Source organism: Acartia tonsa, chromosome 8 (genome assembly GCF_053477335.1).
Source record: "Acartia tonsa isolate MP-2025a chromosome 8, ASM5347733v1, whole genome shotgun sequence".
Taxonomy (NCBI): domain Eukaryota; kingdom Metazoa; phylum Arthropoda; class Copepoda; order Calanoida; family Acartiidae; genus Acartia; species Acartia tonsa.
The window spans coordinates 17,297,314-17,324,209 of NC_137267.1; the positions used below are offsets into that span (position 1 = coordinate 17,297,314).

The 26,896-nt window shown below is 33.9% G+C and overlaps 1 protein-coding gene across 5 annotated transcripts in view; it reads left to right on the forward strand.

The window, feature by feature from the left end:
- LOC145326139 (uncharacterized) overlaps positions 1 to 26,896 on the forward strand; it is a 69,424-nt gene that overhangs the window by 21,799 nt on the left and 20,729 nt on the right. For all 5 annotated transcript variants that reach the window (XR_013881764.1, XR_013881766.1, XR_013881767.1 and 2 more), the window contains exons 30-53: positions 623 to 729; positions 1,252 to 1,434; positions 1,881 to 2,012; positions 2,237 to 2,284; positions 2,561 to 2,657; positions 3,082 to 3,139; positions 3,822 to 3,986; positions 4,349 to 4,416; positions 4,926 to 5,007; positions 5,711 to 5,888; positions 11,986 to 12,049; positions 12,624 to 12,747; positions 13,220 to 13,294; positions 15,209 to 15,283; positions 15,945 to 16,052; positions 17,195 to 17,274; positions 17,663 to 17,823; positions 18,252 to 18,388; positions 19,789 to 19,938; positions 20,436 to 20,541; positions 21,176 to 21,282; positions 22,750 to 22,874; positions 23,687 to 23,795; positions 26,574 to 26,708. Coding sequence is in view for 1 of the 5 variants with exons in the window: in XM_080169263.1 (XP_080025389.1) it covers positions 623 to 729; positions 1,252 to 1,434; positions 1,881 to 2,012; positions 2,237 to 2,284; positions 2,561 to 2,657; positions 3,082 to 3,139; positions 3,822 to 3,986; positions 4,349 to 4,416; positions 4,926 to 5,007; positions 5,711 to 5,888; positions 11,986 to 12,049; positions 12,624 to 12,747; positions 13,220 to 13,294; positions 15,209 to 15,283; positions 15,945 to 16,052; positions 17,195 to 17,274; positions 17,663 to 17,823; positions 18,252 to 18,388; positions 19,789 to 19,938; positions 20,436 to 20,541; positions 21,176 to 21,282; positions 22,750 to 22,874; positions 23,687 to 23,795; positions 26,574 to 26,708 (2,674 nt within the window). In the remaining 4 variants the exon portion in view is untranslated. The remainder of the gene's footprint in view (positions 1 to 622; positions 730 to 1,251; positions 1,435 to 1,880; positions 2,013 to 2,236; positions 2,285 to 2,560; positions 2,658 to 3,081; positions 3,140 to 3,821; positions 3,987 to 4,348; positions 4,417 to 4,925; positions 5,008 to 5,710; positions 5,889 to 11,985; positions 12,050 to 12,623; positions 12,748 to 13,219; positions 13,295 to 15,208; positions 15,284 to 15,944; positions 16,053 to 17,194; positions 17,275 to 17,662; positions 17,824 to 18,251; positions 18,389 to 19,788; positions 19,939 to 20,435; positions 20,542 to 21,175; positions 21,283 to 22,749; positions 22,875 to 23,686; positions 23,796 to 26,573; positions 26,709 to 26,896) is intronic.

The following is a 26,896-nucleotide window of genomic DNA, read 5'->3' on the forward strand; positions in this document are numbered from 1 at the left end:
ACTTTCTCGAGGCCTTTGATGATTGTTCTTCTTGGTTATTTAAACAAGAGAGCATTATTGATTTGCATAATATAGATTTTCTTTTAAATATATATTTTTAGGCGAAGCTTTTCTATAATTCTAAACGGTTAGTTCGTGGTTAGCTCTTAAGGGTAATTAGGACATATTAGAATTTTTTTATCAATTTCAAATTTTGCATTATGATTCCTCTAACAGTTAGGTATGATTTAGAAATCGTAGTAACTCTTTAATCGTTACCAGTAATGTTCGTCGTAAGTTCATGTAATCATGTTGATTTTTAACTTTTTATGTGATGTAATTATCCTATATTTCTGATTTTTGAAATAATAATTCATCGGAGAACAAATTACAATATATATTTATATATATATATATATATAAGCGAAGCATATCTACAATTATGTCCTAAAAATGGAAGTATGTCCTTTATATCCTGTTTTTAACAGTTATTTAACTAATTTATGTGCAATTTTGTCAAAACTTATACATCCATATTATGCTTAATCAGTTATGACACACTACAAAAGTTAACGTTCGTTTTTCCTACCGTTACAGAGCTTCGCTTGTGTAGATCATGATGTTGTCATCCTTGTATTTTTAGGGAGGGAAGTAACAGTGGAAGATATAATGTGAACGCCTCAGCTCAGGCCTTTAGGCGGCACAACCCTTTCTCTTTCTTCACTGAAAATCTTCTTGATAGACTACCAGGTATTATTACGTTTAATCAGGAAAGGAGGGGTCAATGGACTGGTAAAATACACTGGTACCCAAAAATGTATAACATTAACCACGTTCGTTTGCACAAAACTTTGGGTACTTATTACAAAATGTGTCCAACCTTTCCAACAAATATTTTTCATCTACAGAAGGGGTAATTTTGTTAATCATCATTGGGACGTATACAAAATTGTCGTTCATTGTCTTATCCCCTAAGATTCCTGCGTTTAGTTTAGTACTTATCATGACTTAAACAAATTTAAAATGCTTAATGTTAAACTGGTTGCTTATATTTAGAGCGGACCATTTTAGACACAAATTTTGTATCGTAATGATGTATTTGTATTGTACCTATGGCTTTTTGTTTTGATAAAACCATACATTACGATGATTTTTCCGTTATTTTTTTCTTATTTTTTACATTGACCAAGAGTTTTAGCTTTTCTTCAACTTAAAAAAACATTTGCTATTTGTTTTACCATTGTTCCTAGTCCATATTTATATTTTTATTAGGCGCTGCCATCAACACCAACGTACCTGACCTGCTTCCCTTCCAGGACATCTCACCCATCCTCTCCCGTCGTCTCGAGGAAGGAACAGGTGTACGTGGCGCCCTCACCTCCAATTCTGGCAACCTTGGCAGCTTGCACTCGGCAACCCCGAAAGTTAAAAAATATCATCTTTTGAAGCTACCAGGTATGCAAACTTATTTAATTTATCACGATTTTTTCATGACATGAATTACTTAGAGTCTAAATAATATCATATTTATTAATGAAATCTTAAAATATAATAATAGCTATTTATAACTGAACCCCACGGGATGGGGACTCTCTGCCGACTTTTAATTGGGCCTTTAAATACAGTAAAGTCGCTACCAAAGAGCAGAAAGCAATTTGCTAGCAGACCTAAAAGGTCCCCACCATTTGGGCCAGGTATTTGTTTGGGTTAAACAGTTATTAATGAATGTTACAGTTTTCCTTAGGTTTAAATGAATGGTATCTATGAATGGCTGTAAACAAAACAATACTATACTATTTTTGTTTATAATAAATGTTGTCATTTCTCACTACTTACCTACTTATCGATATCGTTATGTTTCAACATTCATATTACAAATAGGGATATTAACTTTTTTGCAGGTTTCCGGAAAGGTATGAAGATTTGGTTGGACAGGTTGCAGATGTTGAATATCCTTGATCAGGATCCAAGTGTGATCCACACAATTCTGGCGGTCATACTGGCCACTGCTACAGCTGTTCTTGGTTCTTTGGGTGAGAATCTTTACTTAGAATGAGATGCTAAGTATAAGGATATTTTTTATTAGAATGCCATTTTACATAGTTTCATATGTTCGTAGTAGGAAACTTAATCTTGGAACTAAGCATTTCTATATTAGTATTGTACATTAAACCTGCTTTATAATTTTTTATTTTTTTTAGGAGATAAATACTGAGAGGAATTAAACTAGCCTTGTAATATTTTTGTTTTTATTTAGTGATTCAAGGTGGCTACTGCAAGGATCTTTGGTTGGTACTTTTCTGTCTAGGAAAGTTTGAGAAAAATATTTTTTTACTTTATTTCAAAATCTTTTAAAAATAAAGGACAGTACCTAACGAGCTCCACCTATCAAATAAACCACATTTTTATGAAAAAATACAGTATTGATCTAAATTAAATTCATTACAACAAAACAGATACAGAGTTAGACTTAGTTCTTTTGATTAGTTGCGACCAAAAATATAATATACACAATTTAAAAAAAGTATACCACCACCTATTGGTAAACGTTTTAACTATTTTGACCCAAACTTTGAAATTGTAGTATTATGTTCGAGTCAGTATAGTTTGTTAAAATCAGTTCAGCCAGATGCCAGCTCCCCTACTCATGGCTTCAATATTATTACTGTGTATTCCAGGTAAAATGGAAGTGTTGGATAAATTTGACAACAAATAGCTGGATTTCTCCCACAAAGTCCCTTTTTAAAAAAGTTAATTGAAAATAATGGGTGGGTGGGGTAGTGTAGTTTATTCTCTATTCGTAACCTCTGCTAGGTGCACTAACAGTGCGTGGCCTGGGAATGAACTAACAAAAAATGACAAAAAATATAACGTAATCTATAATCATCCATCCTACGTTAGTAACCTATATCTTGTTATACAATGTAAAAAAAACAAGGGCTGGGGGAACACTTTAAGGTTTTTTTTAGTAAATCTTAATAGTTTTTTTCCTGGATGTTTGATATTTGGATAGAAAAATGCCATAACCAAAATCTTTATATAGCTTTTTTATTTTTTTTTAAATTCAGTTAGCAAAATATGTAATTTGATTATTATATTTAGGCCTGTTTACTTCATCATATTTTGTTCGTTGGCTCTCATATTGGACAACTCTATAAAGGTAAACAATATTTTAGTTTTATTTGGTAACATCTTAGTTTCTAACTGTAGGTATATAATGATAAAGGCATTTGTTTTCGAGCATGGCTTCGAATCCGATTAATATCCGGGGGATTTGAACTAACTAAAAGGCTAAAAAATCATGTATAACATTATATCAAAGACAATTTTCCGCGAGTTTTGAAATAAAATCATAAAATCGATACAAGTTTTGTTAGCCTGGACCTCCTGCCCCTTGGGTCTAACATAACTGCTTTTAATCTTAAAATTTCTCACTTAATATCCGCGGAAAGCTGTCTACAATACGATGCGTTGATTAAATAATAAAGAACTCGATCCATAAAAAGACACTATTCCTATATAATATGCTAGAGACGCAGACGCTAGTAAAAAAGAAAAATCTGTAAATATTTTATTTTACATTTTCTAAAATAATTAATATGTTATCTTATATAAGATCATATAAAGTTTGTGTACTTTAAGTAAATCCTCTCTTAATTTGATGTGTATGTGGGTGGATTTTATGTACTTATATAACTCTTATTAGGTACAAAATAACTTAAAAACGTGATCAAAAAATATAATCTCAACTCTTATTTTAAAGTGCAAATAGTTTTCTTTTTATTTTGGTTAATTTTATTTTTGAGATATCGTTACCTAGAAATAAATCATATTTATTTCAGGGTGAAATCAAGCCAATCCATTTATACAACATCGACTGGGGTAACGCCTATCACCTGGAGGTGACCAGGGATGCAATGTACATCATACTACTGGCCTTCCCGCTTATATTCACCCTGGGTCTTCTGCCACAAATCAATACGGCAGCCATGTTTATTTTAGAACAGGTAATTGACCCAGAGAATTGAACCCTATCCTTCAGATAAATTATCTGGATGAATGTATGTCTTATTTGCTTTCTTGTATGTATGTTCATGTCCAGTCCTTTGTTTACCGAATTATTGGCCAAGAATATGCTATGAAGCAAGTTGGAGGGTGGTAGAGAGATTAAAGATTGAAACCCCCTACAACCTCTTGTGGCTAGGGGCTGTTATTTATTGAGAAAATTAATTACATTTGAAATTGCTGAAAATTTAGATTTTTGGCGTAAAACTTGTTTTTGTTGAAATTAAAGGGAAGTGGTTAGAATTTTTTTTGTCATAATCCTGGTCCCTTGTCCCTGCGTGGTTATTAAATGTTAATTATTAAGGTTGATATGCAAATATTTGGCGGCAATGCGTCTACCTGTATACAGTCAAGCTTTTACTGCGTGGGCAGGTATTTATACATAATTCATTTTCTTTATAATAACATAACATCCATAAAAAAATAGGACAATTATGATAATGGGACATAGAATACGTGGATATTGTGACGGGAATTTTTTTGCTAATTTAGTCCTCTGATATTGGTTAATACGTTCCTCCAACGGGGGAAGGAATGTTATAAAATCTTAAGGGGGGGGAGCCTAGGAGGGGTTTTTATTATATTAACCAGCTGGGAGAAAAATTTCATCAGGGTTTGAGAGAATATCTCAAAATATTGAAGTTTTCCATAAAAATTATTACGTTCATAAGTGGTAAATCGATATCAAACTAATAAAAATGTTAAAATAGCAATAGTTAACTTATCTTTTCTTAGCGAAACTCAATTTTATTAGATTTTCACAATTTTTCTACATTACAAAACAAACACAGCTACCAAATTTGTAACTATAGTATCTAGATCACATTTTAACCAGGCATAATTTTTTTTGCTTATTTTTTCTGATGAAAAAATGTATTTAGGTCTGCCCTTGCAAGTTTGGTGCTGGTAGGTTTTGCCTATGGGGGGCTTACTGAAGGTGCCCATTCTGCCCATGCACAACAGGTTAGTTCCAGAGAAGAAGGAGACATTGGGCTGTTTTTTACACAAGTCCCCAAAGTTTTTAGTAACATTTTTTTTATTCGTTGACTTGCAAACTTTGAAGTCTTATATTGAATTTTGATTGGTTGGTCTACTAAGTTGATTGTCCAAACGTTTCAGGTATTCTACAGAAGAGGTAATTGTGTGTATCATTGTTGGGAACGTCAATTTATCGGCCATTGTCTTATCCTTTTAGATCCCTGGGCTTGTTGTCTTTGTTTCGATTTAATTGCCAATTTACAAGGATAAATGTTTCCAAAAGTAGCGCAGCAAAAACAAATAAGGACAATTGATGATTTAAAGATGAAGAGAAGTGTTTAGCAGGGATCTAAAGGGGCTAGACAATGGAAGATAAATTGACGTACATCCCCAATGATGATAAACAAAGTTAATTTACCTCTTCTGTAGATTAGAATGAGTTGTTAAAACTAAATGAACCAACCAATCAAAATTCCCAATGTTGTTAAGCCAACGAACAAGAAAACGTTAACTTTGGGGATTAGTGTAATAAACAGCTCAGGATTAAGGTCTTGCCAATAATCTAAAATAATATATGCAGGTCAGATAAAAAAGTCCAAATTGTTGACCCCCAAAATCAAGAAAAGGTAATTCACTTGTTGGTTACAGCTCGGGCAAAAAAATCAATAAAAACTTATCTTTTTTATAGGTTTTGTTTTCTATCTTCTGTGCTTTGGCAGTATCAATGGCGTACCACCTATCTCGCGCCTCTGGGGACCCTACCGTGCTGCTGTCCATTGTGAAGAGACACTTCCTGGCAATTATACATGAGGAGGGGGAGGAAAATAATGGTGGAAACAGTTCTAATAATGGCACCACAGCTACAGGTATACTTTGAAATGTTGAGGATGACCTCTAGGGGGTTTGCCACTCACCTTGAAACATACTCCTAGTCTCTTAATTGCGGTGTAATTCGTCCATTCGCCCGATAGGCAACCATTCCTTGGATTGCAAGACATTTGCCTGGAAGTCCTAACTGTGCATGGTAATAAGTTGTGAATGGTTATGGGCCAGGGCATACCCCCTACTCTTACCATTGATGTCACGCACCTTTTTAAAGTCTTCTTTAGTATGACTCATTGTGCTCCAGACTCGAACCTGACACCTCCCTGACAAAAAGCCGACATGTTACCTATTACGCTAATGTCGCGGGTTTACTTTTCAATGTTAGATTGAAACCCGTAATATCAACTACAACAAATATTTTACCTACAGCATTATGATTATTACTAGCGGCTACGCCCCTAGAGGCCTCTAGGGGCACTTGAGGAGGAGAGAGTCGAATTTAATAATTCAATTTCTTATTTTAGATTTTAAAAGAAAAAGTAAAAAAAAATTACGTTTGATGTTTGTTTTTCGTTGAACTCTCTTTCTAAAATTGAGAAATTTAAAAAAAAATTAATTTCTCTAGGGAGGGTGGTGGTACCCTCCCCCAAAATAGTTATAAACCTTCCCGGGACATATGAGAATCTACCCTGTTAAGGAGAACCCGATCGGTTCAGCGGTTAGCGAGATCCTTCGGTACAAACACACAAACACACAGACACACAAACATCCTGTTACTTTATTATAAGGATACACATTGTTTATGTTACTGATGTGTATTAAAAACCAAAAGCCCGGGATATGACTGTTTCCATATTGTACCTAATATTTAATTTGCCGCATAGAAAAGCAAGGGGGGGGGCACATCTGACACTTTTGCGTAAACAGGGATTATAGGCTTTGTCTTAGGAGTTATAGGATAGGTTATTTGGGGAAAAAGTTTAGTTTTTGGGTGTATTTTCCTTATATTTAAAAAAAAATTTGATAGGTCTCCAGGTTCAGGTGCTGCAGGCTGGAAGGTCACTTCTGGACAGGTATAAATGAAAAAAAAATTGTTTGAAGAGTTAGAGATCAACTTATTAAACCAAATATGCATCTTTTGGGATGTTATGAGCATATATGAAGAAAAAATAAAAATCAGCCTCCAGGTTCAGGTCCTGCAGGCCTCCAGGTGAATTCTGGACAGGTAAAAACTGAAAATTTTAAATTTTATAGTTAGAACAAAACTTATTTTACAAAAGTTGCTACTTTATGGATGGTATGAACTAATTTGAAGAAAAATTTGAAATCGGGCTCCAGGTACAGGTACTGCAGGCCTCCAGGTAAATTCTGGACAGGTAAAAACTGAAATTTTTTACTTTTGAAGTTAGAACAAAACTTATTTAACAAAAGTTGCTACTTTATGAATGGTATTAACATATTTGAAGAAAAATTTGAAATCGGGCTCCAGGATCAGGTACTGCAGGCTTCCAGGTAAATTCTGGACAGGTAAAAATTGAAAAATTCTAATTTTATAGTTAGAACAAAACTTATTTTACAAAAGTTGCTACTTTATGTATGATATGAACTAATTTGAAGAAAAATTTGAAATCGGGCTCCAGGTTCAGGTACTGCAGGCCTCCAGGTGGATCCTGGACAGGTAAAAACTAAAAATTTTAACTTTTTAAGTTAGAGCATAACTTCTTTAGCAAAAGTTGCTACTTTATGGATAGTATTAACATATTTGAAGAAAAATTTGATATCGGGCTCCAGGATCAGGTACTGCAGGCCTCCAGGTGGATCCTGGACAGGTAAAAACTAAAAATTTTAACTTTTTAAGTTAGAGCATAACTTATTTATCAAAAGTTGCTACTTTATGGATAGTATTAACTCATTTAAAGAAAAATCTGAAATCGGGCTCCAGCTTCAGGTACTGCAGGCCTCCAGGTGGATCCTGGATAGGTAAAAACTAAAAATTTTCACTTTTAAAGTTAGAGCATAACTTATTTAACAAAAGTTGCTACTTTTTGGATAGTATTGACCAATTTGAAGATAAATTTGAAATTGGGCTCCAGGATCAGGTACTGCAGGTCTCCAGGGGAATTCTGGACATGTAAAAAATAAAATATTTAACTAAAGAGTTAGAACTATATCTTTTTAACTAATACAAAGAAAAATTTGAAATCGGGCTCAAGGTTCAAGTTAAATCCAACCATTTTGTTACATTTTGAATTATATCTGCAAAAAAAATATTAAGCATTGACTGGAATATATATAAAAAAAAACGTACTGTCAACAGGTCAGTCACTAAAGGAAGCCTGCAGGAAATACACTGCTCTAACTGCGGTAAAAATCCAACCAAAATCCAACACAATACCCTCAATTTGATACAAAAAAGTTATTGAAGCTGCAGGCTTCAAATTTGGGGTATTAAGCCTTATTGTGGCAGTCTTTCAGCAATTAGAGCGGCATATTTCCTGCAGGCTTTCTTCAACTATCAAGTATAAAAAAAGGGATATGAAAACTTTCTGACAAAATTAACTTAAAAGTAACAAACAAACCAAACAAATTTTGTTAAAATAGACAATTAGAACTAAGATACAAGTTAGACATCATCTATTCATTGTCAGATTGAATTGCCAATAAAACCACATGTTTCTGCACAAACTTCCTTTAGTGACTGACCTGTTGACATTACGTTTTTTTATATATATTCTAGTCAATGCTTAATATTTTTTTTTGCAGATATAATTCAAAATGTAACAAAATGGTTGGATTTAAATTGAACCTTGACCCCGATTTCAAATTTTTCTTTGTATTAGTTAAATAGATATAGTTCTAACTCTTTAGTTAAATATTTTAATTTTTACATGTCCAGAATTCCCCTGGAGACCTGCAGTACCTGATCCTGGAGCCCAATTTCAAATTTATCTTCAAATTGGTCAATACTATCCAAAAAGTAGCAACTTTTGTTAAATAAGTTATGCTCTAACTTTAAAAGTGAAAATTTTTAGTTTTTACCTATCTAGGATCCACCTGGAGGCCTGCAGTACCTGAAGCTGGAGCCCAAAATCAGATTTTTTTTTAAAAGAGTTAATAACTTAATACTATCCATAAAGTAGCAACTTTTGCTAAAGAAGTTATGCTCTAACTTAAAAAGTTAAAATTTTTAGTTTTTACCTGTCCAGGATCCACCTGGAGGCCTGCAGTACCTGAACCTGGAGCCCGATTTCAAATTTATCTTCAAATGAGTTAATACTATCCATAAAGTAGCAACTTTTGCTAAATAAGTTTTGTTCCAACTATAAAAGTAAAAATTTTTAGTTTTTACCTGTCCAGGATCCACCTGGAGGCCTGCAGTACCTGATCCTGGAGCCAGATTTCAAATTTTTCTTCAAATATGTTAATACCATCCATAAAGTAGCAACTTTTGTTCAATAAGTTTTGTTCTAACTTCAAAAGTAAAAAATTTCAGTTTTTACCTGTCCAGAATTTACCTGGAGGCCTGCAGTACCTGTACCTGGACCCCGATTTCAAATTTTTCTTCAAATTGGTTAATACAATCCAAAAAGTAGCAACTTTTGTTCAACAAGTTTTGTTCTAACTTCAAAAGTAAAAATTTAAGTTTTAACCTGTCCAGAATTTACCTGGAGGCCTGCAGTACCTGTACCTGGAGCCCGATTTCAAATTTTTCTTCAAATTGGTTAATACCATCCATAAAGAAGCAACTTTTGTTCAATAAGTTTTGTTCTAACTTCAATAGTAAAAAATTTCAGTTTTTACCTGTCCAGAATTTACCTGGAGGCCTGCAGTACCTGTACCTGGAGCCCGATTTCAAATTTTTCTTCAAATTGGTTAATACTATTCAAAAAGTAGCAACTTTTGTTAAATAAGTTATGCTCTAACTTTAAAAGTGAAAATTTTTAGTTTTTACCTGTCCAGGATCCACCTGGAGGCCTGCAGTACCTGTACCTGGAGTCCGATTTCAAATTTTTCTTCAAATTAGTTCATACCATCCATAAAGTAGCAACTTTTGTAAAATAAGTTTTGTTCTAACTATAAAATTTAAAATTTTCAGTTTTTACCTGTCCAGAATTCACCTGGAGGCCTGCAGGACCTGAACCTGGAGGCTGATTTTTATTTTTTCTGTATACATGCTCATAACATCCCAAAAGATGCATATTTGGTTTAATAAGTTGATCTCTAACTCTTCAAACAAAATTTTTTTTTCATTTATACCTGTCCAGAAGTGACCTTCCAGCCTGCAGCACCTGAACCTGGAGACCTATCAAAATTTTTTTTAAATATAAGGAAAATACACCCAAAAACTAAACTTTTTCCCCAAATAACCTATCCTATAACTCCTAAGACAAAGCCTATAATCCCTGTTTACGCAAAAGTGTCAGATGTGCCCCCCCCCTTAATTTTCACTCTTGTTGTTACCCACTTCATATTTTTTTTAATATTTGAATGAAAAACTTTTATTTCTAATAAAATGATAAATCCATCAAAGGTTTTTCTTGAGTCTAATGTACATTAAGGCAATGAATATAAACCAGAAAAAAGTCATTTTGAAACTGATGGATTAGAATCATACCTTTGCCCTACTGAAAAAACACGAAAAATATCTTTTGCAGACAATTTTTCACAAATAGGTAGTAAAAAAGAAATAATGAAATCAATACCAGTTTTGTAAGTCCGGGCCTTTGATCCCTCGGGGCTAACAAAACGATTGTTACCTAATCTTATAAGAGGGAGGTCATTTTCTAGTAAATCCCGTAAAAGTGTGTGTTATAAGGCCTAAAAATAGTAGTAGAACGATAAGGTGCTCTATATATTTGTATTCCCTATTGAATAGAACAATAGGGAAATTTTTTTTTTATAACAGTACCTTGAATATCTTTAAAAAATACGAAATTTCTATCAAACGCTTTGTTTGGCTCAAACTGACAAAAATTTTAAAAAATATAATTATAATAATAATGTTTCCTATAGGTACAAGGTAAAGGTTAAGAACAATCTATACCACTAAACAAAGGAAGAAGCCATTCTTTACAGGTTGATTTATTCAAGGTGACAAAATTTAGTTTTATGTTTGTGGAATTTCATGTTTGTTTGCTTTGAAGTAGAAGGTTTCAATGTGCATTGTTTCATTTCAATTTCACTACAGCAAACAACTACATTTTAGAACATTTTTTTCTGTAAATTAAACTTTCATTATCAAAAAACTAACTTGTTTTTCAACTATATTTTGGTCAATCTTTATTATAACACACACCTTTACGGGATTTACTAGAAAATGACCTCCCTCTTTTTATTTCAACTAGCGGCTTCGCTTAGCCTCTAGGGGCTTCGCCCTATATAGTTTTGGGAAGTCAACCCTCCTTAATAGAAATATTCAAAATTCTTTGTTTAATTATTCTGTGGTAAAATTAAACCCAGGTTGTGCGCTTTATGCACAAAAATTTTAATTTGTACAAATTAAACCCAGGTTGTTTGCCGTATACACAAAAATTTCAATTCGTAAAAATTAGACCTAGGTTGTTCGCATACACAAAAATTAAAACTAAAAAAAAAATATTTTGATTTTTTTTTTGGGGGGGGGGGGATTCATGGGGGCTTCGCCCCATGTTGCAGTGGGGTTCCCCAACCCCAATTACTGGTTTTTGTTTTAAAAAAATAAAAAAATAAAAATTTTGGAAGTGGGGATTTTTTTATTTTTTGGGGGGTTTGGGTGTCCCACACCCCAAGAAAATAGCTTAAAACCACCAGAGGACCAGTAGGTAAATTCCTAGAAGGGTAGAGCCCAATTTGATCAGCAGTTACTGAGATTTTACAAAAAATGTAAAAAAAAAATTTGGGGGTTTGGATTTTTTTTATTTTTGGGGGGGTTGGGGGTGTCCCACCCCCCAAGAAAATAGCCTAAAACCACCACAGGACCAGTAGGTATATTCACTGAAGAGTAGAATCCGATCGGTTCAGTGGTTACCGAGATCTTAAGGGACAGACAGACAGACGGACAGACGGTCAGACGGACAGACGGACAGACATCGTTCTACTTTGTATTATAGATATTTGCGTTTGTAATACTATGCGATGAATAACTTTTAATATATTAAGGTACAGAGGACCCGAATAAAGCTACTGCTACATCTCCAACTGAAGAAGAAAATGTTTCTACCCCACAGGAATGCTTTATTTAAAAATGGTTATTTATTGCATAGTTTTATAAACAGCTTTCCACGGATACAAAAAATGTACAATTATAACATCAAAACCAGTTTTGTTATCCTCGATATGCTGAAGGCATGGGCTATTTAACGGATTTGATATTATGATCGTACATTTTTATATTCGTAGAAAACTGGATATAATACGATACATGATTTTTCAGTATGGCTTCGAACCGGTTCTAATCTTGCAGATATTAGTCGGTTTAGAAGCCATACTGAAAAATTGTTGTATAAAAGCTTTTAGGTACAATTTTAAAATCGTGTTTAATTGCTACTTACTTGATATTCATATCTAACATTTTATTTTTTAGATTCTTATACTATTATATAAAGTAGAAGCCTTTTTTCTGGAGCGAAGGATCTCGCTAACCGCTGAACCGATATGGTTTCCCTTTACAGTGAAGTTTATTATATGTCCTAAGATGGTTTTTGCTTATTTTTCTGCCCTTCCATATCCCGTCGAATATATAAACACTGGATGCTTGGGCCGCATCCGCTAGTTATTTAATAAAGCAAATAAATGAAACAGGACCCGCTGCCAAAGAAATTGCGAGACACAGTTAACAAGAGGTTGACAAATGACTTCATCATGATAATTCTCATATCAATCTTGGTGTTTCTTGTTGTACAGTCAGATGTCTTCCAACAGGTCAGATACTCTTTAGTTGATTAATTTAAAAATGTTTGAAACACGCGACTCGGAGACGAACTGTTGTAACAAAACAACTGCTGCTGTTTAAAAAAGCTATGGAATGTAAGAAGACTGGTTAATATGAATTGCAAAGGGCAAATTTTCTATCAATTTTTCGTCAATAGCTTTGTGTCTCACTTAGGCTTGCACTTGCAGTCTCGTATATATTTAAGTTTTGCCAGCTCTTCTTGACCCGATGGCTGTTGCTGATTGCAGAAAAGGGCTGCTGCAGTTTGCTTAAAGCGGGCGATAAATATTGCCGAGCCCCTTAAAAAACGTAATATAATATTACCTACATTTTAATTAGTAGTAAGTAGTCAAACTTTATTGAAATATTATATTATGATAGTCGTCATATCAGTAACTAGGTATTTCTTATTCTATCCTATGTAGCTTGTGTTTGTCCTTGTTATTATATTATTAATTTCAGGGTTATCCCTACATTGATATGGTGCTATGGATAACAGCATTGTTTACTGGATTTATCCTTCATTACGCTCTCCCTCAGGAAATTAATATCACAAATGAGATTCCATATTCTTATATAAAAGTAAATCTCGCTAACCGCTAGACCGATATGGTTCTCCTTTACAGTGAAGTGTCATGATATTGTATGTCAACTTCCAGAGATGGTTTATGTTGACTATTTTGGGGGATTGAACCTCCACCATCCCTAAGAGAAATTGCCCCCATCAAAAATCTCCCCCCATCCCCCAAGAAAAAAAAAGTTCTGTTTAAAAGTGGGGATCGACATTCCCGAATTCTCCTTTCCCTTAATTGCTCCTAGAGGCTTCTAGGGGTAAAGCCGTTTGTATAATAATTATCAAGTTAATAAATGTGCAGTATACTAAAAGCTCTGTCCGTCAGTCTAGTTGGTGCGATAAGTGATTTTCTGGTCTACTATATAAGATAGACTGCTTAGTTTTCACGAAAGTTTACCTATCCATTATACAAATTACATGGTCTGTCAGTCTGTCTATTATGCTGCAAAAGACATGTTATGATTTTGATATGTAAAGTTTTCGTGGTAAGGGGGGGTTTTTAATGCAACCATCTCGTAATCAATAATTAAATGGCCCTTAGAATTCGAATTTTGATCTGAAATTTTGCATGAAAAATCCTTGTTAGGTCTATTTCCCTAAATCGAAAAAAAGTTGAAAAAGTAACGGCTTACGGCTGGCGGCTCAGCCGTTTTGCCATTTTCGGCTATCTTAAGAGCAAATTAGTCACGAAACCTATCTCCACATAATATTTTTTGTCGCTCAAAAACCTAGCCGGTAGTTGTTGGTACTAGAAAGGGGGGAGGCAGATGTGCCACCTTTTGAATTCAAAAGTAAAACGTGCATGATCTCAGCCGTTTCCCGCCGAAATTTTTTTTGCCTATTTTCGCCAAATTAGACAGTTCTTAATCATCTGAGATAAACTTTTTTTCTCATAAAAATTTCCCTTATATTTTTACGTGACACTTGTAATATTTCAAACATGTCAATATTAAAAAAAACAAGTGTAAAATCTTACGAGTGTCAAGTGAAAATTTAGAATTTTAGAGCTGTAGGTAACTCGTTTATAGGCTGAGATCATGCACGTTTTACTTTTGGTTTCAAAAAGTGGCACATCCGCCTCCCCCCTTTAAAAAATGGTTATTGCTATCATTTAACATTAATTAAAACCATAATATGTTTTAAAAAGTTGATTCCTAGGTTATTAATGATGAATATGCCTTGAAATAGGCAAAAAACGGCTGAGCCGCCAGCCGTTACTTCTCCAACTTTTTGTTCGATTTAGGGAAAATAGACCTACCAAGGATTACTCTTGAAAAATTTCAGATCGAAATTCGAATTCTAAGTGCCATTTAATCATTGATTACGAGATGGTTGCATTAACCCCCCCCCCCCCCCTCCCTTATTTCTCTTTCTTTCTATCCCCACTCAACTTTTAAATGAACACTGTATATCTACTCTATAATTTTCTTGGTCCGGATGTCCATGCATGATTTTTGTGCTTCGCTATGTTGATGTTGTCTTCCCTGTTTTTATGCTACCTTTAAAGATTGGTCTGTTACAGTCTTTTAACACATTTCATGCTTAACTTAGAAAACTAAAGTAAATCAATAAATTAGGATTTTAGTGTTCCATTCTTAACAAAATTGTTGTCTATTTTAATTTTGGTGGATCTTATTTGAAAAGTAAAACATCTCTAATATGATAAGAAATTTATTTTAAGATTGAGTTTCAAATTATATTTCATATTTTTATGAGATAAAAGGTTACTGAAATTTAACACCATAAATTTTTCAACACTATTAGGTGTATGTACATGAAAGTTAATTTGAATTTTCTATTCTAAGAAAAAAATGTTCCAACTAAATTACCCTTGTTTATGTTTGTAAGAATGTTGATATTAATGTACTGAACTCAAACAGATGAGAAAAGAATATCCCTGGAAATGTATAGCAGCCCCTGTACTGAAATCCCATGAGCATGGTCAATTTGAGGTAAACTTATTTTTTTAAACGAAGCTTTGTAGTGCCTATAAAAAATGACGTCATACTGGCCAACTATTGGTCAATTAAAATGTGTACTGGTCTGCCATTGGTAAATAGTCTGTGTATTGGCCTATCTATGTCATTTGTATTGTATGACGTCATTTTTTTACTGACTCTAAAGAGCTTCTTGAAAAACAATTAGGGTCGATGGCATGAATTATGAAATATTATTTTTAGAGGGAAGGGGCTTCAAACCTATTTCTACGAGTAATTAGCTGAGGGGATGGAACATTTGACTAAATTGTATGTACTGGTACCCAAAGTTTTATAAACACGATTTTACAAAAGATTTATTATTATTTGCATCTTACACCAGTTAGAGAGTAAAACTTGTAGCTGGCTAAAATGACGACCCCTCCCCCCCCCCCATATTCACTCCATTTGCTCCATGAACCGATCAATAAGTGATGTCCATTTTAGCAACCTAAATTGACGACACAATATTTTATATTCAATGATATTACATTTATTGGCTTAAAAACTTTGGGGACTTTAGTATTCAAACTTCCCTAAACGCTTTAAATCTACAAAAGAAGAAATTTTGTTAGTATATATTTAATTTGTATTATCATCCATTGTCTTGTACCTCAACATCCCTTGTAAATTTAAGGTCCACAAACCCGCGGTTGTCATGTGGTGGGAGAAATTCCTAATCTGGGCAGTTACCTTGGAAAAATCTGTTGTGTATCCTGCTATCTTTCTCAGTGCAGTCTATCAGGTATTATACATTTTTTCTGGAGTGTATATTCAGCCTGGGGGGGGGGGTGAATGAAAGTGTACTGCAAACATCTTCTGATTCTATTATCCAGAAAAAAATTGAAAATAGGACCAAAAACACCAAAGATATAGGGGGAAAATAGAAGGGAATATTTTTGTCAGCAGGGCGAAATGAATCTTGTTTTGAATATACACTTCTGCATTTTTTTTCATAAATTGTATGCTTTATTATAGTTCTTTTTCATTAAAATTAAAAATGTAATGTTAATGAGGTTGTTTTTAGGACCTTTTTATGCACTCAGAACAGTTTTCTCTATTACAAATAAAATTAAGTTTTTCTAACAAAAAATCTTTAAGTTTCATACAAAATTTTTTCTTGACATAACTGCTAAAAGTATATATAACCTCGTCATTATTATTATCATTTTCAGGATTAGGATTAGTGTTAGGAATAATGATTTCATTCCATAACTTTGGTAGATCAGAGTAAGGGAATTTTTTAAATGTCTCAAGTCTAACAAATGGAACATTGTACTGTTGATTATTTCTAAGAACTCTTGTTGTTCTTGTGCTATTTCTTATCCATAAGTTATTAAAATCGGCTTCGCCCCTAGCCTCTAGGGGCTTTGCCCCAAGAGGTGATCAAAAAAAAATTTAGGTGAAATTCGTAAAATGACCAAGGAAATCTTCTGCAAAAAAAAAATAAAGGACCTAGGAAATCTTCTGCAAAAAAAAATAAAGGACCTAGGAAATCTTCTGCAAAAAAAATACAAAGGACCTAGGAAATCTTCTGCAAAAAAAAAAAAAAAAAAAAAAAAAAAATAGGGGGGGGGATTTTTATGTTTTTTGGGGGGGTTGGGGGTGTCCCACCCCCCAAGAAAATAGCCTAAAACCACCACAGGACCAGTAGGTATATACCCTGAAGAGTAGAATCCAATCGGTTCAGTGGTTACCGAGATCTTAAGGGACAGACAGACGGACAGACATCAAGCTACTTTGTATTATAGATAGCGTAATAGCAAGTGAATTATTTCGCAAAATTTAATTTCACAAAAGCAAAAGGGTTAAATGCCAGTTGAAAAGAAGAACAATGAGAAATATGATATGCTTTTTAAGGAAGTATGAAAGAGTTTATTTTCTTAGGATAAAACAATATTTTCATCTCTGTTTGGTCTTACTGGTGGATCTTTAGTTATGTCAATCTGTCTACTCAAATGCTTAAGGTAAGTTTTTAATAGAATTTATAATTATATGTTTCTGGTGCTTACCCTTAAAGTGACCGTACAGCACTGACCCCATTATTTATATGTAATATGTATGTATATTTTTTTAATTGGACTTTTTTGCTATGCCTAACTCTTGAAAGAGGCTCAAGCCATGTATCCAATATAACCTAACCTAAATTCATATATTTTATACTTTATATTTATATGAAGAATAAAAGAGGCAGGGTGGTTACAGCCGCCAATTTTCTGTGTAAAATTCCACAAAATACAACTATTGCCAGTTTATAGATGTGATTGTTTTATGATTACCTTTGTTCGTTGTTTCCTTCTGTGATAGGAATCACTTTAAGAACATATTGTAATGTACTTACTTTGTTTAATTCAGGATATGTTATTCTGACTGTTCTAAACAGTACATGAACCTGTTACTGTGTATCCTGATATTCCAGTATAATCCTGCCACCAGATATGTTAATAACCTGGATCCAAGCCTGGACAGAGCTTCACCATTCCTCCTAGATTATTTTCTTACTTCTATTCTTCTTCAGGGAAACAATGTTTACATTAATCTTTAAAGTTAAATAACTATATGTTCACGGGGTCGACTTTAAATTGGGTCTTTGAATATCAGCCACAAGAGTCGGAAATAATAACACATAAAAACAGAAAGCAATTTGCTATCAGACGAAAAAGGTCCCGATCACAGGAACTAGGTAGTTGCCTGGGTTATACATATATATTTATAAATTTATTCATTAATCATACTCTTGTAGTCAATGATATTTTTTGCATTGTTACAGACACAAAAAGATCCTTCAATGGGGATAATTTTAAATGTAAAGAAATATTACACATATTACCCCTCTCCCTTATTTTCAATATATTTCAAAAATGAGGAAGGGGGGAGGGGTTATTAGTGCTTAACAATATACTTTGTGTGAAATAAGATAAAAATGCAATAATGTTTCCCTTGTAGAAACTACTGGAACTTTACCTGAAATGTCAGTTTGTCATCACGTACGCAGCTCCTCATCAAATAAATTGGGGCTCCCCGTTCCATGCATTTGCACAACCCTTCTCTGTTCCACATTCGGCTATGTTACTTCTACAGGTATTTACATATAAACTTTTGACTTTTTGTTTCTTAACTAGTTGCTACTCCCCCTAGAGGCCTCTATGGAGTTCTAAGGGAAGGGTTGGGGTGGTGATACGTCGACCATCCACTTTAATTTTAGGTTTAAAAAGGTAAAAAAGGTTGAATTTTAATTATTAATTGGGGGGGGGGGGGGGTTATTTATTTCTTATGGCTATTTCTAACGGGAAGTTAGAGGTATCCTCCCTCAAAATAGTTATAAATCGGGTCTAATCCTAACTCTGACAAAAAAAATGGACTGGATATAAGGATTTATCACCAGAATATTATCTACAGGGTGCGCCACATATCTAGGGACTTTTTCTAAATTGTAAACAAATAAACATAAAATCGTCAATTTTAAAGATTTTATTAAATTTTAAAAACTAGGGAGCAAATTAGGTATATGACTATTAGATCATTGAATAAAATCGCCGCCAGCATCAATCACCGCCTCTACCCGCCTCCTCAACTGCCGGCAGGCCAAGGTCAGAATGTAACTGTCCAAGCTGGCGAAGTTCTCCTTGATAGTGGCAATGCGGGAGGTCTTTATAATATGGGTACGTCTATACTATTGGTGCATGCTTCAAAGTAGCCCAAGGTCCAAAAGTCCATTGAATTAAGATCGGGCTGCTGGGAGGCCCCATTTCCTTAGGAATGTGAGTAACCGCAGGATCCAAATTCACCCAACTTTAAAGCTACCCTTTGACACGGAGGCTCTTATTTGGACCACAGTTGAGCTAGAACGACGTTCTATACCTTTTTGGAAATGGCAGGAAGATTCATCTAGGGTTATCAGCGCAATTCATAGTCTAAAATGAGTTTTAAGTTCCATATGGGTATCTGACGTCGAGAAACAAGAAAATTTCACGATTTTACTCGATTTTTGACGTTTTTGACATCTCTAAATCTACCACGTTTCACTTTGACGGAGTACTAAAGCCAAGCCATTTTAGTTAAAGAGCTGTAGTCTTTTCTAGTGTCTTAATTATGTATCTAACAGTATCCCCAGCAAGTTGCATTCCTCTAGCTCATCTACAGATGGGCTGAGGTCCGATTTAGTGGGCCCTAGTTGAGAATCCAGATTATACCACCGGCGCACTTCGAATCTGCCTTGTTGAACATAAGCGCGGCCAGCTCGGAGTACGAGCCCATCTTCGCCCAAAGATTTTTTTTGCTAAAAGGTCATTACCTAAGCTTTTTATAGTGGGGTCAAACGTCCTGATTGGTCAAGTAGTTTTGACGCTATGGCCGTTTTAAAAAAGTCCCTAGATATGTGGCGCACCCTGTATTTTGTGTTATTTATACTGTACATGGAGGTGCAGTTAGCTTTTTTCAAATTCCATGTTAAAACTTTCACGAGTTCTAATCATGTTTAGGCCGCTGTCTCTTCAGCCCTGTCATCACCACTGAATCCTTTCCTTGGCTCTACCATATTCCTGTGCAGCTACGCCAGGCCGGTCAAATTCTGGGAGAGAAATTACAACACCAAGAGAGTGGATAACAGCAATACTAGACTGTCCAGCCAGGTACTTGTAATTTACTTTGTAATTGAACTAAAATACAAATTTTGTAAATGGATTAATCAGTAACTGAACAAACGTATCAAGGTCAATATTCAGCATTCAGCAGGGATATTTATCCTAATAAATGTAAAGTAAATTAGTAGTTAAAATATAAATATGCAGTCATCCATACAATAGACATTTAAGTTTCAATGTATAATTCAATCACCTTATTTATACAGAATATACAAATAAATCATGTTTTCTAGTATGGCTTCGAAAACTTTAAATATCGGCTGGATTAGAACCGGTTCTCAGCCATACTGAAAAATCATATTTGGAATCGTATTACAGACAACTTTCCACAAATGTTAAAATAAAAATCATAAAATTAATACCAGTTTTGTTAGCCGGGTCTTCGGCCCCTATGGGTTTACAAAGCTGGCTTTAATCTTATAATTTTTCATTTTAAAATCCACGGAAAGCTGTCTTGAAACGATACGATAAATAACTATTTATAGGTTGAGATGAGAAATCCTGGAGCTGATGACAATAATTTGAACAGTATTTTCTACGAACATCTGACAAGATCTTTACAGCATAGCCTGGCTGGTGATATCATGCTAGGTAATATATCCATCATACCTTTAATTTTAGGAAATTTCTCTGTAGTACTCAGTCACCGTTGGTGCATTAAAATGAGTTACCCTAATCGATATATTATTACTTGGATGTTGCACCAGATTTTTATATGGCTTAAATAATTACACCCCCTCTACTCCATCCACTCCCTTCCTATTGGATGAACGAACTGACCAATGAACGGGGTCCACATAAGCAAGCTAAATTGACGACAAATTTTCCCCTGAGTGTCAATATATCCACGTATATCTTACATCTATTGTTACCAAACCGTTAATATGGGCAAATATATATATTCCAGGAATGGAAGGGACATTATGATGAAAATTATACTGGTACCCAAAGTTTTATAAACACGTTTTTCTATTTGTTGCCTTAAATATTTCTGATTATTTTGAAAAATCTTGTTTGGTTGGTTCTAACTAGCAGAGTCTTGACTTTTCCACCATTATTTTAATCATATATTATAGTAATTTTGAACATTATAATTGGAATGTACATCAATTAATCGTCCACTGTCCTATACTTAAAGATTCCCTTCTTTTAAAGCACCTGACAGCAGTTGTACTTCCTATTGATAAGATTAAAAAGAATAATAAAATGATTTTAACCCTTTAAGGCCGATGGGGAGAAGTACAACAGGGAGATTTCTTTGTGCTAGCCTCGGATTATCTCAACTGTCTAGTTCATATCATTGAACTTGGAAATGGATTGTGTACTTTTCAGGTAAGTTTTCCGTTAATTATTTTATTCAATTTAGAATAAATGTAATATGAGAATCCAGGGAAAAGGAAAGGTGATTCTGACGAACATTTCTAAGTAATAATTTCCCCACAAACCCTCTTCCCTTCCCCCCCCCCCCACCATCTTCTTACCTACTTCCCTTAAGATACATTTTAAAAAATGTTTTACGCCAACTCTAAGCCAACAAAATATTTGATTTTCGGCAATTTGAATTGGATTTAATTGGCTGAATGACAGCCCCTGGAGAAAATCATAAAATGCATAGAATTATACTTCATTCATTGTTGTTTGGCCCATTTTGTATTCAGCAAAATAAACTATTTTTTGTTGGTATGTTGTTGTTTATCTTCTGATCTTTTGTAGTGGGTGGGGAAATGGAATTAAAGTAGTTTTATTTTCATCTCTAAACAAAGTACAGTTGAAATAAAAATCATTTCTATTTGTCTAGTTTATAAATAGACAAGCGGTTGTGCCCCTAGTATTTAGGGCTATATATTTGAAGGATTAATAAAGGCAAAAATAGCCTAAAACCATAATATGACAATAATCTTACCATGAAATAGCCTTAAAACATCTTAAACCCGTTGAAAGCTTCTCTACAATGGAGAACTTAGTCGGTTAAATAGCTATCGAAATCTCAAGTTACAGACAAAAAACCTTACTTTTATAGGATAACTGATTTGGTATAACTACAGTTTTTTTCAACTCAAACTATCCTAAGACATAGATTTAAAAATAATAAGTCTAAAACCATTACGTTTTCTATTTAAAGATTCCCCTAAATGTAGAACTCGGATCGGTTCTAGAGAATCCGAAAATAGCTTAAAACAATCCTATGACTTTAATTAAAAAAATTAAAAATCTTATAAATAATACCTTAGTAAAATTTCCCTAAGTTCAACTCTATCGGTTAAGTGGTTATTGAGATCCTAAAGGACAGATAAAAAAAAGGACTTTATTATATCCTATTATTTTTTGGAGTGCCTATTGTTTTTCCAGGGGCGCTTTTTCTTGAAGGATGGCGGTACCTTCTTCCTAAATAGTTCAAAAACATTTCCATGGACCTATGAGAATCTTACCTGTAAAGAACCATATCGGTTCAACAGTTTGCGAGATCCTTTGGTACAGACTGACAGACAAATATACTGTTTTTTAACTTTTATATAAGGATCAAGCTATTAAGATCTTAAGCTCTTCCCATCAATCTCTGTTCTGGTCATGGAAAGAGAACGAAGTTGCGGGTTTCATCGTATTTTCACAGTAGCTTTTGAAAGATTATTTTAGGTTAGGTTAAGTAAATGTTAATGAATGGCCCGCAGGGTTAGAAATAGGAGAAAAGCTACTGTGAAAATACAACGAAACCCGCAATTTCGTTTTCTTTCCATTATCCCTCTGTTCTTTTAATAAACTTACTACAAGGTATGATGACATTGTCCCTTGATATTGCAGGTACGAGGCCTAGAGTTTCGAGGAACGTACTGCCACCAACGCGAGGTGGAGGCCATCACGGAGGGTGTGGAGGATGATGAAGGTTGCTGTTGCTGTGATCCAGGCCATCTTCCTCATATTCTCAGGTATGCACATGCAGCTCTAACCAGGGAACTAAAGGGATAAGGCAATGGCCGACAAATTGATGTACATCCCCGATGGTAATATACAAAATATCCTCTTCTTTAGATTAAAATTATTGGTTTCGACATTTGGACACTTAATTAAACAATAAAAATTAATTAAGGTCTCCAAAGTTGTTGAGCCAACAAAAAATAAAACGTTATTATAAAACTTTGGGGACTAATATCCCTTCCTGAGTTCTAACAATAAATGTATAAGTATAGATGTAAAACCCCGACAAATACCTGGCCTAAGTGATGGGGAACTTTTTGCGCCTGCTAGCAAATTGCTTTTTGTACCGACTTGACTGCGTTTATATTTCGACGTTATTGGCTGATTTAAAAAACCCAAAACTTATAGCTTGTGCCCCCTCTATTCTTTTAATTTAAAGTTATTTAGAGACAAACAAATTCTAATATTGAATAGATTTATTACCCCTAGATAGTTAATAATACGCAATAATAATCAGTAAAACTTCAAAAGGACTTTCCAGCAGACGAAGATATAATACATTTGTTCCTACAAACATTTTGTTCTTTGTTATATTTTTTGTTTGTTTTGTTAAAACTTCAAAAAGGCCAACCGATTCTTAGCCGTGAGGAAAATCAATGTCTAATGGATTGTATGAAATTATCCACATAAACGAAAATATAAAGTTTTGTCTTATTTAGTCTGGAAAAATGTCCAACACTTTCGTATCTTGTCTAAATTAACCTGTACGATAATATTTATAAGCTAAAATTACCTTTATTCAAAGAAACTAATTCATTTTTAGTTTAAATGCTGCTTTGAGCCAGCGTTGGTTATCCTGGGAGGTGAGCGCTGTCAAATACGTGCTGGAGGGATACAGTATCTCCAATAATTCTGCACAATCCATGTTAGAGGTAAATGATTTTTTTTATAAACATTGGTTGATCTTTGATCGGTTTCCCTCAAGGTTCCTAGTCGAGTACTTAACCTCCAGGCCAAGGACATCCAATTATGGAGGGGGGGGGGGGGGGTAAAGGGGTGATTCCCCCCCCCCCACTTAGGTTTACTGTCCCTAGCAGTGGTTAAGCTTAAAAAACTAACATCCTATTTATAACAATCTTCCAAAATAAGGGGAAATGCTTTAATTTAAAGAAAGCACCAATTTTTATTAGATTTTCTTTACTTTATTACGTTTTATTGTTTTCCTGAAAATATATTTTGTAGCAATAATAATTCTTGTCTTTGAAGAGTCTAACAGAAAATATTTGTATCCTGATTTTATGTATTTTAAATGTACTGTGCGTACCTTAAAAAATATTTATAATATAATCGGCAGACTAGTCCTTCATTTTAGCACTGGTAGTCCATAAACCCACTTCATAATGTTAAAGTTAGGCAGGGGTCTCAATTTATTGGACAAAAAAGGATAGATGTACATATAAATATCACAATAATAAAGTTTTGAATATTTGAACGGTATAACACAACAAGGATGACAACATCCATAAAAGGAAGCTCTGAAATGGAAGGACAAACGAACATTAACACGTGTAGATTGTCAGAACTGAATTGCAGAGTATTAATGCATCAGTACAAACCATAGAATAAGGATGAATAGAAATGAAAACCCTATATATTTTTGGGAAATTTGAAGGAATCTTTGACTTGCGCAGTAAAGACAATAAGGCTAAAGTAAAAATCACAATGACTAGTTGGACAAAACTAGAATTATTTATTTTGTTTTAAATTCTAATATATACTGTTAAATGTTTGTTTTATTTTCATGCTTTTAAATTTCGTGATGTGTTTATATTTTGAAAATATTGAATCGAGTTTCAATGAGTGGAAGGTAATCAATGAACCTTAACAAATAGTGTCTAACTAAGAGAGTTCCACGTCTGATACACACCATTTGAGGGTGAAAGCAGCAGATAATGCTTGGTCGTTTTAGACAAAGATGAAATGTTACATGTAAATGTACATACTATTGTTTTGATTTTGATAAATATGATTGACCACATTTATAATTTTTAAGGGTCAGCTTAATGGGTCAAACCCCTTCCCCCCCCCCCCTACCTCAAGTTCATGTATGAATGTAGTTGCTAGTATGTATAATTAGCTGTTTGAAATCAAACATAGGAGCGCAACCTATAATAAAAATACTAAGGCCAATATTTTTGGTACATTTTTAAAAAATAATTTTCTTACTTAATTAAATTTTTTAAAGTCTTTGCACATAAAATTCCATTTTAATCCATTGTGACTAGGGAAGAGAAAGATGGATTCTTGGCTACATGGCTGTTAGTAAATTATTGCAAAAGGAATTTATTTTGAATATTTTTTCTGAATAATTACTGAAATCATGTTATTTACTAACAGCCTTATAGCCGTTTTGATCTTTCAAAAGTTCCAATTTTACTTCAGGCTAGCCAGGCAGAATCTTCTACCTGGATTCTATTCTATACTTTATCTTCTTTGGTACAAACAATATTGTAAGTAAATTTGTTGCAAAACTGCATAAATAGATGATATTGTTTAAGGACATACTTACATTTTTGGGACTTGTTTATAGAGATTCTTTGCTTATAATATTGTACCTTGTTGTAATAGGAATCAGTTTTCAAAAAATCAGAAGAATCGGATAATTTTAACATACAAAAATTTGTTGTCAAAAAAGTTAAAAATCGACATGTTTCAAATGGATGTACGAACATTCTGGTATTGATTATAGAGTTGCTACGCTTTCTAAATTGTACCTAACTACTACAGGAATCATCATGCAAAGTTTGGAATTGATAGGGCAATTCTAACCTGTTTCAATTTACGAAAAGAGCTAACTCTCTGTGACGGACGGACCAACCCTAATTATAAAAAAGCTTCGCTTTTAAAAAAGGATAGATATATAATTATCCCAATAATAAAGTTTTGAAAAATTGAACGGTATAACAGGTTAATTAAATTTGGGGTGCAAAATAATTAAAAGTCAATTGTCTCCTCCCTCCCTGATGTTATTTGATTTCAAGACAAATTTTGGAAAGTTCTCGCAAAGATTATTATTTGTGGAGGGGGGGGGGGGGGGATGGGGGGGCTAGTGTTCCACTTATTAAATAACTGAATTTACCAAAAATCTTATATATTTGGATTCTTATAAATCAAATCTTATTAACATTCCTTAGAATAAGACTTAAGTAAGTACAATATTTTGTAAGATTGATTTAAATATGGAGGAAAAAATAAATCTAAAGGAATAAGACAATGGCCGATAAATTGATGTAATTCCCAATGATGATACACAAATTTACCCCTTCTGAAGATTACAATTAGTGCTGAAACGATATGACACTGAACTTCATAAACCAACCAATTAAAATTTGAAAAGTCCCCAAAATTGTTAGACCAACGAATAGGAAACGTTATTATAAAACTAGTGACTAGTCTAATAAAAAGCTCAATGTCTCTCCCCCCCCCCCCTTGAATTAAATAGATTTCTAGCATAGGGGATAAAAAAAAATGAATAAAATAAGGAGTACTGGAAACATTTTTACATTTTTCCCCTTTTTCTAGAAAAAAAATAGTGGGTGGGGACATATTTTGAAGCAAGGGGAATTCAGAATATACACCTCTGAAAAGCCTATTTTTCATAATAGAAAGACTATTACCTAAATGATTTGGCAATGTTATATTCTGTTTAGCTGTTTGATCTGCGCAAAAGACTTGTATCTTACTACATCAAATCTATCATCTACTACACCGTAAGAAGCCCTAAACTCAAGGATTGGTTGACAAGCCCGACTATTCAAGAAGCAATCAAGAATACGGCTAACAAGGTTTGGAAATTAGTAAAGTAAAGGAATAACCCGTGACCGTTGATCAACACGTAGCACATCCCCACTGGTCATTTAGGAGGTGATAGGTTCGAAACTCGGCTCGACACCGTGTTATAACTAAAGACGTTAAAAATGGTCAGGTGCGCGACATGATAGTTTGAATATATGGTTAATGCCTTGGGCCAGTA